Source organism: Phoenix dactylifera, chromosome 3 (genome assembly GCF_051530095.1).
Source record: "Phoenix dactylifera cultivar Ajwa chromosome 3, Ajwa_hap1_PhDact_Kaust_v1.1, whole genome shotgun sequence".
In the NCBI taxonomy this organism is placed as follows: Eukaryota; Viridiplantae; Streptophyta; class Magnoliopsida; order Arecales; family Arecaceae; genus Phoenix; species Phoenix dactylifera.
In genome coordinates this window covers 48142979-48161378 of record NC_143192.1, presented here as the reverse complement: position 1 = coordinate 48161378, position 18400 = coordinate 48142979, and the positions used below count along the sequence as shown (strand labels likewise).

Below are 18400 nucleotides of genomic sequence, written 5' to 3'. Positions count from 1 at the left end.
GCTCTCTCTTCCTCTCCAGTCCCAAAAAAAAAAAAAAATCATCTTTATAACATAGAAATCTACGAGATAATCAGAACAAAAATAGCTCCATAAATGACTGGCGGTTTCATCAATTTTTATCACCACCACCACGAAATTTCCCATTTCAACATCAAATTAATCTTTGGCCATTCCACCCTGTCCGACCCATGTCCACCATAAATGACTGAAATTAAGAAATTAATCTATTTTAGGTAAGCCCATTCCACCACGTCCGACCTAGTGAATCCACCGTGCAAAGCTTTGGTCATCAGATCGACACGTATTTACCACAATCAAAACAATACCTCTACTAAATCCAAGCAAATGTTATTAAAAACCAGGAAATCTTTGACTCCCAAAAGGACGCATCACGAGTTTCTATCAGAGTAAATTTCCTGCGTTGCCCCACCTCCTGCTTCCCCCCCTCCCCGGAAGCCACCTGCCCTCGTGTCATCTACCTGCATGCATCCCTCCCTCGCAGCTTGCCACGTCCTCCCGTCCCCAACCTCTCTCGGTAGCTGCTCTCTCTCTCTCTCTCTCGTTCCTTCCTTCCTTCCTTTACTCTCGGTCGTCCTTTCCATGAGAGCCACACTGAGCGATCCCCCGAGTTCCCCTCCCCCCCTCCTTTCTCTCCTTGGACTCTCCGTACCTTCTTTCTTCTCCGACACAAATCTGGCTCAATTCCCCCCAACCCAATGTCTAAAATTTAGTCTCAATCTCTGTTTTTCTTTTTGGCCCCCGTTTTTTGTTTTAAGAAGGGAAAAGTAAAAAGAAATAAAAATGAGAAGGAGGCCGCCGGGGATGAGACTGGCCCGAAGCCTGGGGGCGAAGGAGTGGAGCCGCAACTCCCACCGTTGCCTCGTCCTCGTCCTCACCTTCGTCGCCTACGCCTGCTACCACGCCTCCCGCAAGCCCACCAGCATCGTCAAATCCGTCCTCGACCCCGACTCCCACTCCGCTCGCGATTACGCTCTCTCGGCCTCATCCTCCTTCCCTCTCCCTTGGCCTTTCGGCCCCCTCTTCCTCCCTTCCAACCCCCTCGGGAGGCCCCACTCCCACGGGTGGGCCCCGTTCGATGGCACCGACGGCACCGCCAAGCTCGGCGAGATCGACGTCGCCTTCCTCGCCTGCTACTCCATCGGGATGTACGCCGCCGGCCATCTCGGCGACCGCCTCGACCTCCGCCTCTTCCTCGCCGCCGGCATGATCGGCAGCGGCGCCTTCGTCGGCCTATTCGGCATGGGCTACTTCTGGCACCTCCACGTTTTCGGCTTCTACCTCGCCATGCAGATGCTCGCCGGCCTCCTCCAGGCCACCGGCTGGCCCTCCGTCGTCGCCGTCGTCGGCAACTGGTTCGGCGAGCGGAAGAGAGGACTTATAATGGGAATCTGGAATGCCCACACCTCGGTCGGGAACATCGGCGGCTCGCTACTCGCCGCCAGTGTGCTCCAGTACGGGTGGGGCTGGTCCTTCATTCTTCCGGGGGCTTTGATTGCCCTCGCTGGGGTTCTTGTGTTCCTGTTCTTGGCGGCATACCCGGAGGATCTTGGGTTTTCTAGCCCTCGAAAGAAGGCCCAAGGGGGGCGAGATGAGGAGGAGGGTCGAGTGCATGATGGAGGAAGTGAGGAGAGAGGGAGTGCTGTGGGGTTTGTGAAGGCTTGCTTGATCCCCGGAGTGATACCATTCGCACTCTGCCTCTTCTTCGCGAAGCTCGTGGCCTATACGTTCTTGTACTGGCTGCCATTTTACCTTAGCCAGACTGGTAATTGTTCCTATACCTCCCCTGTTTGCATTTCAGCACTGCTACAAAGTTACAATCTCTCAATGGAAGCTGCAATCTTGATTGAAATTCCGTGTGCAATGACATATTCAGTGTGTGGAATTGACCAGAGTAGATAAAGTAATGTGGTTGCTCACGTAGACAAAAAATGAAGCTATGGACAGCTATTCCTTTTTATATAAGGGTGTTGTAATAAATGACAGACACTTTCTAGAGTTTGATTTGAATTGACTCCATGATCTAGAGTAAAAATATAATAATTGGATAGGTGTAAGGAACTTTATGTTGGAGAAAGGATTCTTATTGGTCATGGCATAGAAGTTCATGTCAGGTGTATACTGGAGGGAATGTGTTGAAAAGGGGCTTGGAGGTGGGAAGGCAATGGGAGGTTCCATGCTATAATTTATAATTTTCTGCCATATATATAGCATATGAGATGTAAATTTTAGGAAGAGAGGTTATCAACTTGGTGAATTTCAAGGGTGGATCTGTTGTTCCATAAAATGATCAGCTCCTGAAAAGGAATAAGGATCAGTATTTAGAAAGTGTAGGGTGATGCATGACCACACGACCATTGTGAGCAGTCATGAATGTCAACTTTAGGTGGAAGGGGTAGAAGTTTGCTAAGAATAAGGTTGTGGCATTTGTAAAGGGAAGTTGTAACATTCTTAAGGAATAAACAAGTGAAAGAATGCAACGGTCGATAATCTCAACACATTTGTGTTTTAGGAGAACTGAATCAGGATGGACTGGGTTGAGTTAGGGAGATGGAGCTGGTTGGGTGGGATGCTGCTAAGTCAATAAAAATTGAATGAAAAGCCCTAATGCCACTTAAATAAGCAAGGGCAGCCGTCCCGTCAGATGCAATAATTCTCAAATCCTTAAAGTTGCCAGCAGAGAAGGGTGATTTCAACATACTAAAAGTGCTTCAAGTGGCATGAATTTGGGTTAAATGAAGGAAGAACACCGGTACCTGATGGGATGTTACTGCTGAGATGTCACAACTCACCAATTAAGGGTGCTTAAGGCCACTAGACTTCAGAAGGAGTGTTGGTACGACCTAAATGCAGCTATTCTGATGCTTGTAGCAATGGATGTGTTAACAAATGTATTAATCAAGGTTTAAACAAATTACTCAAAAAAAAGGGTTTAAACAAGGAATAAAAAAATTGATTATCCACTGTTGTTTCTGAACTTCAAATTTGTTTCCAGTATGCACATCATCAAGTCTTAATGATAATATTAAATTATTTCTAATATTTGGAGTTTCCCTGGCAATCAAATTGTTACGTGAAGGTTGTTTCTTGCAACTATAATTTATTTCCTCAATTGTATTGTCAAACTAAGAAATTTTTAGAAGTTGATATTTGTAGCACAATCTGGATTGGTTTCTTTAAATTATGTTATTCATAATATACTTTCTTGAAAATCCCTCTCCCTAGGATGTATAGCACATCTCATGAGTTTGGTTCAATATAACTGGTTTTGACTCCAATCCTACTGGCTACAATAAAAACTTCAAGAATTCTAGAATGTGCAATCCATGAAACTTGTAGGGAGACAGAAGGGGTAATGGTATCACATGATGTATCAGTCGGGCAAATTCTTCACAGTTCCAAAAATACTTCCTTTGTGCACACTGCCCCCTTCACGTATTTGTCTCTTCATTTTAGGCTTCTTCAATTTGTGCAAGCATGGAACTTCAACATCCATCAAGTAGGTTATCAAAAATACAATCTGAATTCTGATTTCAACTTACACCAGCAAAAGCTGCAAAACTACAATAAACTCTAGATTTTTTCTCTCTTTTTCTTCCACAAGCTTAACCAAACTTCCATAGAAACCTCAAACCTATCTTGAATCTTTTAGATCCTGAAGCTCTCTGCTATCTTTCCATGTTTGCAGTCTGAATGGCAAAGCCCCTTTTCCCTCAAATGTAGATCTCCAAGGTTGCGATGCTCTCATGGATTACAGCTAATTGGCATGGGCATCATATTCCGTTTTTTATTCAAGTTGTAATTTTTTCAATGCAATCTTGAAGTCACTCAATATATAAGACCATGAATGCGCAAGTTGAAGGCATCAAGAAGAATTTGCAGAAATAGGATAAATGGATCATAATCACAGTCCATTACCATTTTAAGTGGAGTCAATTCTTTTATTCCAGAGAGCAGGAATCCTGGAAAATCTTAGTTGCTAGAAGAGTGCCTTATAAGTTATCATCAGATTTGATTCTGTTAGGATATCTGGTAAAATCGAGTCTGCCACAGAATTGTGTGACAGGGCGGGAAGGGACTTTGATGAAAGGATCTGGTAAACTGAAATATACTTGATCTAGCATTCTAAACCTTCTTTCTTGATACCCTATAAATGCTTTACTAGGTGGTACGGGTGGATGTACCATCTAGGTATGGTACTTATACTGGTAAATGAGAATGGTAATCTCCTATATTGACACTTGGTACTATTTGTTGTGCCGCCTTCAACAATATGAAATGTGTGGTGAAGTGGCATACTGTACTATACTAGTATGGGGCTGTTTAAGAAGACTTAATCCTAACATCTAGACTTTTGACCAAAAAAAAAAAAAGAAAAAAAGAAAAAGAAGAAGAAAATCTAAATGTATTACTTCAAAAAATTGTATCTTGGCTTGCAATCATATAAACTTTCAGGTTTCTTCTTCTTCCTCCTCCTCCTCGTAAGGCCAAGAGGTTAATAGCAAATTGTTAGGAAGCAAAATTATTCTATTCCCTAGTTGAGTATTATTGCTGTTTGACATGTCACATTTAATGGTTTTTGGAATTGAAATGGTATAGCTCATCTCTTGGGACTAGACTAGCTTTGAGGTTGTGAAACCATTGACTTTCTAATGCCAAATTAGTAATCTGCTGATTTTACAGTGCCAGGATCATTTCATTTTGTTGTGGTTGAATGTATTGTATTGTCTTCACATTCTGCTGCAAAGTGCAAGGGAAGCAGATGAACAGCTGCAAAATTACATGCCTTTTATTACCACATGTCAAGTTGAAGTGTTATCAATAGCATCAATTGTCTCTATGTCTAACTATCCATATTGAAAACGGACTCAGGTTATCTGGAAGTCATGAGTGTCCATGACTTGATTCATATCAGAATATTGTTTAACTAAGCAATGACTATATCAAGTCATTGACATATTTTTGGCTGCTGGACACATGGTTGATCTCATTTTTTGATATTCTATTGCAGCTATAGGGGGTGAGTACATGTCAGTTAAGTCTGCAGGAAACCTTTCAACTCTTTTTGATGTGGGCGGAATCATCGGTGGGATCCTTGCCGGCTTCATATCTGACCAACTCAAAGCTAGGGCCACTACAGCAGCCAGCTTCATGTATTTGGCTATTCCTTCCGTTTATGCCTATCACAGATATGGAAGCATTTCAAAGTTTGGGAACATTGCACTGATGATGATTACTGGCTTATTTGTTAATGGGCCTTATGCTCTCATAACAACTGCTGTTTCTGCGGACCTTGGAACCCATAGCTCACTTAAGGGAGATTCTCGAGCATTGGCAACTGTTACTGCCATCATAGATGGGACAGGATCAGTTGGTGCAGCTCTAGGGCCACTTCTAACCGGATTTCTATCAAGTAGTGGATGGGGTTCTGTTTTCAAGATGCTCATGTTCGGGGCATTCATTGCTGGTGCTCTTTTGTCCATTCTAGTTAAAGCAGAAATTGTGCGGTTGGTCCAGTATTGGAGAAACACCAGTTCTGATCATTCAGGACAGTATCGAACTGAAGGTAACAGAGCCAACTCAAACTCTCCTAATTAGCTTTCTATTCTCCCATTATATCATGCATTGTACATTGGCTTTTGAATTCTTTCCACTTAAGTTTCTCAAATTGGTGATGTCTCTTTAGGTTCTGTTGTCACACCACTTCTAGAAGGGGTCACTCGACAACAATGATGTTCTTCCAGGCTAATCAATCAGATATAGGGTTGCAAATGTCTAGATATTCATACAAATTGAGAGAAAAAAAAAGATGCTACAGAATGCAAAACAAAGAAAAAAGGTATGGGAATCAAAGGAGTACAAATGTCACGAGTTACAGGGTAGATCTATTTATATGATGCTGAACTTTTTTTTTTGGGGCCAGAAAAAAAAAAGAAGCCTTTTTGGTTTTATCCCCTTTGGGGAATACAAACTCTTTTTGTGCTATAGTCATGCTGTACCATATGTACATAACATGCGAAAAGTTATTGGTGATTTTGATAGATTTCCTGCTTTACTTTATTGCTGTATCTTTTTACTTTCACATATCAAAATATTTTATAGTGTATAAATTGGTGCCTTCCTCTTTGTTTTAATAATAATTCACAGCTCTGTCTTCTCTATTTTTGCTGAAAGTTAGACTTAGTTTTACTCGAAATGCAGAAAGACAACAGGAAAAAAAGCAACATGCACAGTCAAGCACAATTGTTTCTAATCAAAAAAAAAAAAAACACAATTGCTGATAATATCAAATAGATATTAGTGCTGCATTCATGGAGTGTTCAGCCATTTGTTCCAAGAGCTGATTGCAGGTTCAGAATTGACCTATGTGGCATGCATGCACGAAGGGGGGAAGGGGAGGGCATAAGCACTTAGGGATGGCAACAGGTTGGGTAGGTCATTACCTAGATCCGTCTTGCAATTGGGAATCATGTGCCCATACCCGTCTTGGGGCAGGATAGGTTGGATGGATCGGGTCAGATAAAGATGCAAAAATCAATTTTTTTAATATGCAAATCAAACAAATAAAAAAAATGTAAAAATAAATCTTGGCACTTCATATATTAAAAAACAGAGTAAGAGTCTAAGATATAGAACATAACACACCAAATTTTCAACAATAATAGAAAATACGAAAAACAAAAATATTGTTCTTTAGAAAGTCAAAACTTGATAAAGAACAAATTAAAGTAGCTCAAATCCGTGAGAATTGAAGTAAGAATCCGTAATCGTATCAAGAAGTTCCATAGGAATTGAAAAAAGAATACGTGATCATAATATAGAAGGCAAAATAAATAGAAAATATTAAATGATCGAGTTGGTGGACAGAAATCTAGGTGTAGACGGAGAGTGGCGGTTCGGCTGGCATCTGATCGGCTTGGGGACTGCAACTAGAGTTTGGTTGAAAATAGAGGGGATGATTGGACGACGGGAGTCACAGAACGAGCTAGGGGAGTGGCTAGGGCAAAGGGGTGGGAGGGGATTAATAGAGTTATAGATATTTGGGTTGAGTTCAAGGAAGGTTTTACCATTATCCACACATGCCTTGGATTTGCTTTGAGTTTTGAAATCAAGACCTGTTCCCATTGCCTATGCTAAACAGGTCGTATAAAACCCGCCCCATTAGGGTTGGGTTGGGTCGGATACACATAAATTGCTACACCTATTGTCACTGGTGCTAGAAACTCCAATGCTCAGAGATATATTTGTATTTTGTTTTGGAAATTGATTCTGTATCTAATTGCTCCATTGTATTGCTCCATCTCCAACAAGGTCAGTCCCCACAATTACTGAGACAGAGATGGTGCAAAATACGATGATCAGATATACGGGTCAAGCTAGCAGTTATCAGATATTCACATAATGTATTGTAGGTACAGTGTCTGCATCTTCAAAAAGATGTTAAGTAGTTTATCATCGAGGCCGCTGCTTCTTTGAGCAAAAATTCAAAATAGTTTTTGTAAGGCCTTATTTTCCCTGAAAATATGTATCTGCCATGTAGGGGAATGATGGCTCTTTAAACTAATAACAAAGGATCTATTTGGCATCGTAATTGTTATTGTGTTTTTTCTCCTCTACAAATTAGTGAAATACCACATGAAGATGACATTTGCACAGAAACTTCTTTTATCCCTTGCTTTTATTTTCACAGTTTTTTAAAAGCAACGAATATTTGCTGCCAATAGCTCTAAATATTTTAGAAAGAATTAACAAAAAAACAAAAAGGTTTTATCAAACAAGTTAGTTCATTGTTCTTCTTGTGTTTTTGAAAACAACAACATAAAAAACAAAACCAATACCAAACAGGCCCTAAATGATCATCATTTTATTCATTTTCTATGCTTCTGCTTCATAGTTCTTAGATTGAAGGGATAACCAGTTTGGAGTCTGGGACTGTGTATTTGCTTGTATGGTATCTGAGCATTCTCTTGAATTCAGTTCATGAATATGATCAGACAACTGATGTCTCTACAGCAGGGTCTCCTCTGCTAAGCTCATCACCAGAATGCTGGCTGAAGACTTGCCCTGCTTGCTTTAGGGGCGCTAGGATTGGGTTAGGTGCTCTCATAATCAAATTCAGCACTATAATACTGGTTAAAACTCTAGCTGCTTTAGTTGGTACCAGCCCTGTATTGGTTTCTCATTCAAATCAATGTAACATGCTTTTCTTTGGGATAGAGATGGATACTTATATTCTAGGGGGTGTACCCCACATTTGTCAAATCAGCCTGCCGACGTTGGAAACAATTTATGTGCTTTTGAGCAATCTTTCAAGGCTAATTTCTGAAAAAATCAACTAACTTTTTGTGTGATTGATTTGAACTGAACAGCAACCAGTCTACACTTATGTCCGATATAGTCTTTGTTAGCTTACTTGATAGTGTAAGTTACATATCCTAAAATTTTTTATCGAGCAAGGTTTGATTGTTATCTGGCCTTGCATTAAGACCACCTAGAACTTTTATGTTAGGCCAAGTTCCATAGCTATTCCATAGATGGACAGTGTTCTTACACCTCTTCCTCTTAAGCCCATCTTAAGCCATTATCTTCTTGTTCCTGATGATCAATGAGCAAGAGAGATCTGAAATTCTGAACTATGTTTAAACAGATCAGGTTTCAAAAGTTGAGTAAAAAGGCATGGGAGTGGTATCATGTGTGCTAATTTTTGTAGTAATGAACATTCCAACATTAACCAGCCTTTTTTCTTCTTACATGATTGGACACCTCAACCACTCTAGTTCCCCATCATGTTGATATATATTTATTTTACCGATACCAATTGAGATACTTTGCTTGCGTTTTGCCATTGCTCCTGGCTATGTTTCTTAGTTTGCTCATGTAACTGGTGCATTTTATTCCTGAGAGTGAGAGATTTGACAGTGGCTGGGTTGGTCGCTAATACCACCAATTATATTTGTGGCATCTTTGATCATTTATATGCCAGGCGCAAGACATGTGTCTTCATGATCTGGTAGCCGGTTGCTTCTTTGAGTCATATGATCAAATGAGCATGTATTGTTCATCCAGGGAATGATGGTCCAAATGTTGGAGATAGGAGACACTGGTTCCTTATGGTGGTTGGAAATTGGTGCAGTACATAGGAGAACTGGAGAGTTAGTAGGAGTGGTGCTGTGAAGCTTTTTTCATTTAGAAACCAAGCTCCTATGCTGCTATTTTTGTGCTGCTCAAGAGATAGTGGTCCATGAGCATTGACGTTGCATGGGCGAAGCTCATTGCCTCTTAAGATTTAATTTGATTGTTTGCTAAAATCTCTACTTTTACCTAAAACAACAGTCCATGGGATCATCCATCTCCATACTGTTAAGGTTCTTTTCATAATGCATCTTCAATAAATTTGATCACTTAGCACGTTTTCCTCAGAAGTGGGAGTGCATTTTTTAGCTAACACTAAAGTTTATTAAAAATGTCTTAATCAAATATAAATTTATCATCACAGTGATCCACTGAGCTCTCGTATATTTATGTCATATCAAAGAATTGGAGTTCATATTTTTGGAATATTTTCCTTACACGGATAGTTTTCTGAAATTTCTTTAGAACGAACCTGAAAATCTTAATTTTCTTGAGAAGTCCAGCTTTTCATCTGTTTGCTTCGATAGAAAAATCCCTACATAATTGCTTCCATGGATATTGTCCAACTCTTAAATTTTGACAATCCCTCCTCTCTCTCTCTCTCTCTCTCTCTCTCTCTCTCTCTCTCTCTCTCTCTCTTTCTACTCTTATCTTCAGCCATCACCAATGAACCTTTATGCATCTAGATTTGTTTCTCCTTCTGCGGGACGAAGGAACACCGCCACTAGAACAAAGGATGCGCAGAAAAGTAGTGTTGCAGGTGACTCAGGTACACTAGGCTCAAATTTCTTCCAGTCCTACTTAGATCCAACGCATATCACAAGTTAAGATTCGATTGTCCCGAAGTTAGACACAGTTTCCAATCAGAGCAGGTATCCATGTTATTAATGAGATGAATCAAGAGAAAAAGATCCAAGACATCCCTTTCAACTCAGACTTGGTCCAAATCCACCTACTATTAGCTCGGTTCTGAAGTCCAAATCATAGACCCAGTACCAGTTTAGTTGGGACATCAAGACGAGTGCCTTGTTAAAGCCACGGCCAAGACAAGAGGGTGCTCGCCACCCAACAACAAATCTCTCTCATCCAGATCAGTTATCAGGGAAAAGTTACCTGCAATCCCATGGCATTGTCTCCTGACACAACTGTTCTGAGAAAGGATTGCGTGGATTACAATTTTTCCAGCTGGTCTAGACTCTAGAAGCCTTAGAAAGGGTGCTCAGGGTAGGTAAGGAGCACTCTTTTAGTGATAAGATTCCATCGAGTACTCCCTCTTAACACTCACAGGGCGTATTGTATTGAAACTGGTTCATTGTTTCCACCATTAAACACTGTACGTGGATCCTATGTAGTACGTAATCTTCTTCTAAGTATTATTCAAATGGGCTCCATTAGGAAATGATTCGCAGACAATTAAACAGAGACTGCTGTGACCTCATGGTCTTTAACCCAAGTTTGCTTTTTTAGCCTCTGATGTATCTTCTAAAGGAGCTGTCATCAAGAACTGTGAAGAACTTGGTGTTGCACTCCGTTGAAGTAATAACTAATTGACTAGATCTCATGAGTGGTTCTGAAGTCTCATTGGGTTAAAGCAAGAAGAGAGAGCCAATCGAGAAGCCATTTATTGCGTTGAGAGTGCTACGTGAACCTCTGTTTTATTTTTCTTTTCGTTCTTTTTAGCTTCCCTTTGCATATGGTAGTGAGAGATCCGCTGAGTGCATGACAAAAACGTCCTGGCAAGATTGCAGCCTGCATGTTAAAACGAACTTATGATTATAAATCCTTCCTCTGCTGATCTCTAAGATCTTTTCTTACTGCAAAAAGAAAAATAAAATCCAAGTTGAATGGCTGAAGGGCTCCTTTCTTGACCTCTAGAGGCGAGGAGGTGCAGTAATGCGCATTTCTCTATCCTGTCCAACGGGAAATAGATAGCTATGGGCTTCATATGACCGAAAAAGATTAAAAAAAAAAAACAGAAGTAATATTCATTTAGATAAGTGGATTAGTGTCCTCTAAAAGACCTGTCCTTGATCCAAGCTCCAAGCAACTTGTTCTTTATGGCGATCATGATCACAACCATGATCGAGAGAACAACATTATCCTGTCAGCAATCGAGTTCCAATCTGACTTGATCTTCATTTTCTGATACTGTGATACATGTAACTTATGCGATTTATCTGACCTTTACCATAAGTAATATTCCCTCATTTATGAATATCTAGTAGACTGCGTCCTCATCAGATTTTTCTCCATCTAATCCTTGTTAATCCTAGCAATATGTTTCAAAATTAGATCATCTCGCAATGCGTTGCATAAGTCCAAATCTAATACAAACAAAGCCTCTGACTTAAATACGTCTAAGTAAATAGAGCGCCCTCTACGCAGCACTGAAAAGCACAAGCTGTAATGTCCCAGAAAATGATCATGCATGGCTTCAATATAGCTTAAAGCATTCTACAAAAACTTGCAAGCAAAGTTTTGAAATGAGATTGGCAGATGCTTATGGGATACAAATTGCAAATAATAATGATATCTATCTCTTCAAGTGTAAGAATTCTATGACATACTTGGTAGAGTCATCTTTAAGTTCTATGAGGCATTCATATAAAACGCAGCCTCCTATTACATCATACTGTCAATCCTTTGGGAGCTTGAGTGATGTTGGTGGGTGGGAAAAGGGAAGGTGGTAGGCCTGTACCTTGCTTTCCTTCTAATGAAAGGTCCCACCCTCCTATCTGCATCATTAACTGACATGTTATGTGTCCACATTCTTCCACACAAATGTGCATAAATAATTGAAACACAGCTAAAAAGGTGATAGCTAAAATAACTGAAAGAAAGAGGCCATCACATTTAGATCCCAGCATGTTCTCTTCTGTTAGGTCAGACTCTCTTTTCAAATCCTTTCCCCAAATCATTTAAGAATAGCAAAGGGGTACAAAGAGATGGGTTTTGATTTGCCTCCCCCTTGGAAAGAATGGCGTTGCGTTGAGTTGAAGTTGCCATACTTCTGGTCGGTAAGCTGACATGATGACAAGTTACCGGACAAACTTGGAATGACAAAGCTATCCTTCATCTTGACTCAGCCATAAGTTTGCTTAACTAATTATTTGATTAATGAGTCAGATGAACACTTAATCTCATCTTTAATTTATAATTAGCTCCTAATCTTGACTTACAACTTTAATTATTTTAGCAGCGTAAGTTTTAACTAGGATAGCCTCAACATGCTATTGCTTCCATCAAATGCACTAGCTTTTGTTTATGAAGATTCAGATGGTTTTAGCAAAAAAGAAGATTCCGATCCATGTCTCTTGAATTATAGAGTGTCGATTTTTAATTTTATTATTTTAAAATTTTAGTGGAGACACGTTAATGTGTCAGCATCAATATATGCAAAGCTACCGTTGATATAATAAGGTTTGCAACATTTAGTACTACTACTTTAATCACATGTAACCCATCTCACCCCTCTCATTTTTCTCAGTTACTACGATATAAACAAATCCATCGACAAATCAATCCCAAATTAGAATTTTTGGTGCTTATAGTGCTTGCCATTGTGACATGTTCATGATCTATAGAGCATATTAATTCTAACCCAAAAGGGTAAAAAAAAACCTAATTATAGAGCAATTTTCCATCTTCCATGGTAACGTCTCAATATAAAAAGTATTATCAACATAAAAGTTGCACTCTGTGCTATAAATACTAAAAAAGACTAAATAAAAATATTTTAATCATACAGAAAACAGCCATAATATCTTCTTCCAAGCCTGTGTAATATTACAATGCTGTTGCTTCATATCATGTCTTAAACTTTACGTATGAAGCTGTATGCATGACAACAAATCCCCGCGTCATGAAAAGAAAAGCCTCAGCACGCGGAAAAGGGAATGAACTTTGAAGGCCATGCAGGTGACCTTTTCCGCTTTTTTCACCATTTGCGTGACTAATGATCTGTCCAGTCCCAATGCAATCTATGAAAAAAGTGTATAAAAATTAAAATAAATTTCTAAATTTAATATTTTTTTTGTTAAAAAAGTAAAAACTATATATTTGTAACAAAAAAAAAAAAGGTTTTTAAAGGTTTTTTGTCATCTTTTCAACCAAACCAATTCTAAGAAAGAAAAGAGGTGAGGCGCCACCACAAAAACCTTACAGCTATCACTGACTTCTCCACCGTCCTTACCTTTTTGCCCCGTTCTCTTTCTCTCTAGATCTGTAGATCTCTACGCTCCACGCTATATATCACCAAGCTCTTCCATTCTCCCATTGCATCCAACACACAGCAAACACTACTTTCTTCCTTCCTCTCCTCATTTGAGAGGAAGTGAAACAAAGGAAAGCCATGGCCTTCCATGCGCCAACTCTAGCTCTAGCCATTTCCCTCGCCCTCCTCTCCACCTGCATTGCCCAATCACCGGCCTCCTCCCCCTCCGCTACCACCAACCCCCCGCCAGCCACCCCCGCCACACCCCCTCCAACCACCACCTCTCCTCCCCCCGCCGCCAACCCGCCACCCGCCGCAACTCCACCCCCTGTCACCACTCCACCGCCTGCCGCCAAGCCACCGCCGGCCACCCCGCCTCCCGTCGCCACTCCGCCACCAGCCACCCCTCCACCCGTCGCCACCCCGCCGCCGGCCACCCCTCCACCCGTCACCACTCCGCCTCCAGCCACCCCTCCTCCAGTTGCCGCTCCGCCGCCCGCCACCCCTCCACCGGCCGTGCCGCCGCCGCCCATGGCACCGCCACCCGCTCCAGTGCCCCCAGCATCGCCGCCAGCTGCCACGCCCGCGTCCTCCCCTCTGAAGGCGACCCCTTCACCGGCTCCCGCCACCTCGGCACCGACTCCGTCGAAGATTCCGTCCCCCTTGGCTTCCCCTGGTCCGGCATCGGCGCTGACTCCAGCGGCGGAGCCAGCGTCGTCCACCACAGCTGATTCAGGCGCCGGTGTGCATGGTGTCGGCATGGGGGTGCTTGCATTGGTTGGGGCTGCTGTGATGCTTCTCTAGAGGAACGTTGCAGCCTTGGACCGTCGTACGATGCATTTATTTGGATTTGATCCTATATATATGTTTTTTTCTTTTTTTGATGAAATTTGATCCTATTTGTAGATTGGGAATATTGTCATTGCTGTGATAGCCCTCATTTATATTTTTCTTTACTTTGTTTGTCTTTCTTTTTGTGGAATTCGAGGACGTCATTTGAGAGGGGGCCTGAGGACTGCTGCATATATTTTTGTATCATCATTTTGACTTAGATGAATAAGATGAGGCCATTATTGTCTGTGCATTGAGCGCCATTCAAGGCTTGGCACTTAGTTTGATTAGTTTGTTGCAAACTAAATAGGTTTAATCTGCTTAAAGAGAAGCTTCAGAGGGGAGGACTTTATGTGCTGCATCTTCTTTTCTACAATATAACAAGAAGAAGAAGAAGAAAAAAAAAAGCCAAGAGCGGCCTAATGTATTTGAGGAAGGCGAACTCAGTAAAAAAGGCATTTTTCCTTTCTGTTTTGTCTTTGAGGCCTTTCCTGCAGTGGACCGGCCTAAGACGACCGCCTCAGTTGTAAGGGTTGGGCCAGCTCTGGGAACAACGCCGATTAAGACCGAGGTTAAGGATTATGCATGTCAAGTACTGAGCTCAAGTCATCTAAGCTTTGATATCATATTAACCACTCATTCTTCAAAGTTTAAATTTAATAAAATCAACATCATCAACGTCTAACTCAAAAAATGAATAGGAAATCATAGTACAATTTATGAAAGAACTATGGGAATGTGAATCTATAATGCCAAAGTAGCCTTGAAGAGATACAGAGCTGATCTCGTCACTTCAAAGCAGGATTTGATGACGTTATAGAGTTCCAAGGCCGATATTTTCTGCCTAACCAAGATCTTTAGAGCTGTATCTTTTTCTTTTTTTCTCTTTTCAGTTTTGTTGTTACATGTTATGTTTCCAGATGCTGAGCAATGGAAAAGGTGCATAGAGTTGGTATGTTGGCATCAATTATAGTAACCCAAATTACTCTATTGTGAGTCAATCCTCAAGAAATAAGAATGCTTGTTCTACCTTTCCTGCCTATATGCCGCTATGCACCAACAAATTAAACCGTCTTTTAAATGGAGAAAACCAAATATCGGGAAAAAACCATGAATGCAGTAATTGGAGTCACCAGTAGTACCAAAAAAAACACTAATTGGAGCCCCAAGCAGTTCATTTTCTTACGATCAAGTAGTAATCGAGTTTTACTCTACAAATGACACTATCAAGATATGCAAATTTCAAAGGAAGATGGGGAATGTTGAATGTTATAATCAAAAATTCAAAACAAAGAAGAATTTGTTAAAGACCCGAAGGTGTGATAATTATGCATCCCTTCGGTCAAGTGTATGTTTGGTATGGATTCAGGATTGGCTAGTGTTGCAGGCTCATAGCTTAAAAGCTTAAGCGACGTGTTGAGAGGAAGATCAGCCCAGGCTCATAAACACATGTGGCCCTTCTTTTATTAGTAAATATGGGACAATCTCTCTCCCCTAATCTCGTGATGCCTTTATCATAATTGACTCCTATTCGAAAGAAGAGAGCTCACTCATGGCCCGATTCTTTCTCGATATTGATATCCCTCAATGAGGAGTCTATATGATTAATAAAAATTTTGACGTACAATAAGACTTGCTCTGATGTTATTTGTCATGAACTCATGGTTCAGTCCAAAAATTTAAACTGTTGGGATGAGAATCGGTCCAAACTAATAAATTTATATTGCATCTTTTTTATTAGTTAATATGAAACTATGACATTATATAATTTTATTGCTCCATAATTTTTTTACAATTGCCATTCCCACAAAAACACCATAAAAGAGTGATCCAAGGGAGGGCTCCACCAAATCATCAGTCTAGCTGGCTAGCACTAGTTTGGTGGGAGGTGGGGTTCCAAATGATTAACGTACGGCTCCCTTTTCCCTCACTGCTGTTTTCTTTCTCGGATGCGACAAGCCTCTCCCCCTTTTTTTCTTTCTAATTTTGGTGGGAGGGAACTCTAAAAAGGATTTATGACTAGAAAAAGAGGCATCTCAGGAGAACGGCACGTGTGGAGGGGCTGAAAAGTGAATCAAATGGTACGTACCGTCTTGCCAACTACCCGTATATCATCGTTTTATCACATATAGGATATAAATATTGTGTTAAGATCAGTAGTTATGTCACTAGGAATTATTTTGAGGTCATAAATAAAATTAAGCTTATCAAATAATGGTACCCTAGGTCCTCAACTTGAACCTGATTTCTACTTGATTCAATCCGGGCGATGAGTGCAAGTTCGGTAATCATCTATATTTGGACCCAAACTATGAATCCAACAAATCTAATAAATTCCATCATAATAGAATTCGAACTTTAAAATGTCTAAGTTTTGGAAAGTCATTCAACTTAATCCGATCTAATATCACCTATAGATTTTTATTTTTATTTTTTGGTAAGATAAGTGGATCTATAGTTAATGTATCTATATCTTATATAAAAAGCTGCTGCTGCAAAGTAGTTTGCAAGAATACTAGTGTGATTGCTGCTTTGATCATGCCTAAATTTATAAATATTTACTTGCAAAATACAAAAAATATTATGTATTACTATTTCTATTTTGTTTTATAATATTACACTGTATGGACATTATTATATATGATTCGAACTTTAATATTGTTTATCATTTGGACTTTTGAAATATACGGTAGTTCTTATATGGTAAGGATCAACTTTGTTACCACCAGTTTACAACATTTAAAATGCCAAGACCAATTACATATTATTTTTTAATAAAATATAAATTTTAGTAAAAGAGTTGGGGATGAAATTGGAATGTAATAGGGTATTGCATTGTATGGTGGACCATATGTACAAAATTCACACTCATACATATCAATTATTTATCTTAGAATGTATACATATATGCCAAAGGTTATTTGAGTTGGATACTTCAAGCTCATCAATCGAGGTTTAACTAAATTTAGGCCAAGTCTTACTGTTAGGGCAGCGTGTAGTTCTAGACGATCATTAAATGGGCTTCTTGCATGACTGGTCTTTTTTTTCAAAGAGGAGGGGGGCGTAGAGATAGAAATACAAATGTCTTAGAGCCTATGGATATTTTTTTTTTTTTGTTGTTGAATGGATAGATTATATAATTATAGTATGGATACATCTAATAAAATCAGAAAACAAAATATCCCGTAACTAAGATGGAAGGCTAGTAAGCTCAGCCACATAAGAAACAACCTAGTCGGTTGTACTATTTATTTTTCGGTGGACATAAACCACCTGGAAGTCATCAAATCTTCTAATCATATTCTAAATATTCTTTAGAAATGGATGGATCCTTTTGTGGACCGCCGGCCTTTGACACCCACCTGGCCTATTGAAATTTTTCAGATCCTCAATCTCGACTCCGCCCATTTGCATACTTGGAATGAGGCACGCAGGCCCATTACAAATCCTAAACTCTAAGTTGGATTTACGGATTTTTTTTTTCCCTCCCAGATGTGATGTAATAGATGAGGGAGAAGTCCCAATTTCAGTTTTGTCTTCCTATAGGTTCCTTGATTTTTTAGCTACTTTCCAAATGTCAGCTTAAATAGCTGATATGTATACAAGCCCCCTGAAATTTAAGTAATTAGTTATTAGTTTCCTTCCTACGAAGTCATGGGCCCATGGGTCCTATCTTCCCCATTAGTTCCCAATAGAAGTTTTATATTTCTTTGAAAGTAAAAGAAGTTATAGCCGCATAAGCTATCATACTTGTACTCTTACAACAAAAGAGCACCAAAGGTTCATAACAAAGCTATGTAACACTTTGCAATATGATAAGAATCATTTGCAAAGGGAGGTGAGAAGTTGCGGAAGGCTACTAATTTGGAGGAGAAGCCTGACGAGGATAAAATCCCAGAAAGGTTGCGGTGCATTGGCCGGAGCCATTGATGGGTTTCTCGTGATGTTTGCTTTAAGCTTCGTACCACCCATGCAACGTAAGGAGACGCGCCGCAGATGAAGTACTTATTGCCGGCGGTGGTAATGTAAATGTCTAACAACCAGAGATTCTATTTGTTGAGGCAAACCGGAGACTCAGTAGTTTGATTCATAGCAGTGCTATAAATTGACTTGATCTAAGTTTTGAGGGTACTTCGAAATATTTTACTTTCTGACCGTTTTTGGGAATATTCATACTAGAATGGTGTGTATCGCCGATCTTAGCTA

General features: G+C 40.1%; 2 protein-coding genes across 2 annotated transcripts; both read left to right on the top strand.

Annotated features, from left to right (window-relative positions):
• Nucleotides 1–505: 505 nt before the first annotated feature.
• On the top strand, nt 506–6177 carry LOC103713608 (putative glycerol-3-phosphate transporter 4). The gene is made up of 3 exons (XM_008800604.6): nt 506–1783; nt 5030–5584; nt 5705–6177. The coding sequence occupies exons 1-3, from the start codon at nt 802–804 to the stop codon at nt 5749–5751; spliced, it is 1584 nt and encodes a 527-aa protein (XP_008798826.2). The 5' UTR covers nt 506–801; the 3' UTR covers nt 5752–6177.
• A 7169-nt stretch (nt 6178–13346) lies between these two features.
• On the top strand, nt 13347–14441 carry LOC149768127 (uncharacterized). The gene has a single exon (XM_089929736.1). It carries the CDS (start codon nt 13502–13504, stop codon nt 14165–14167), a length of 666 nt encoding a protein of 221 aa, XP_089785862.1. The 5' UTR covers nt 13347–13501; the 3' UTR covers nt 14168–14441.
• Nucleotides 14442–18400: the final 3959 nt, after the last annotated feature.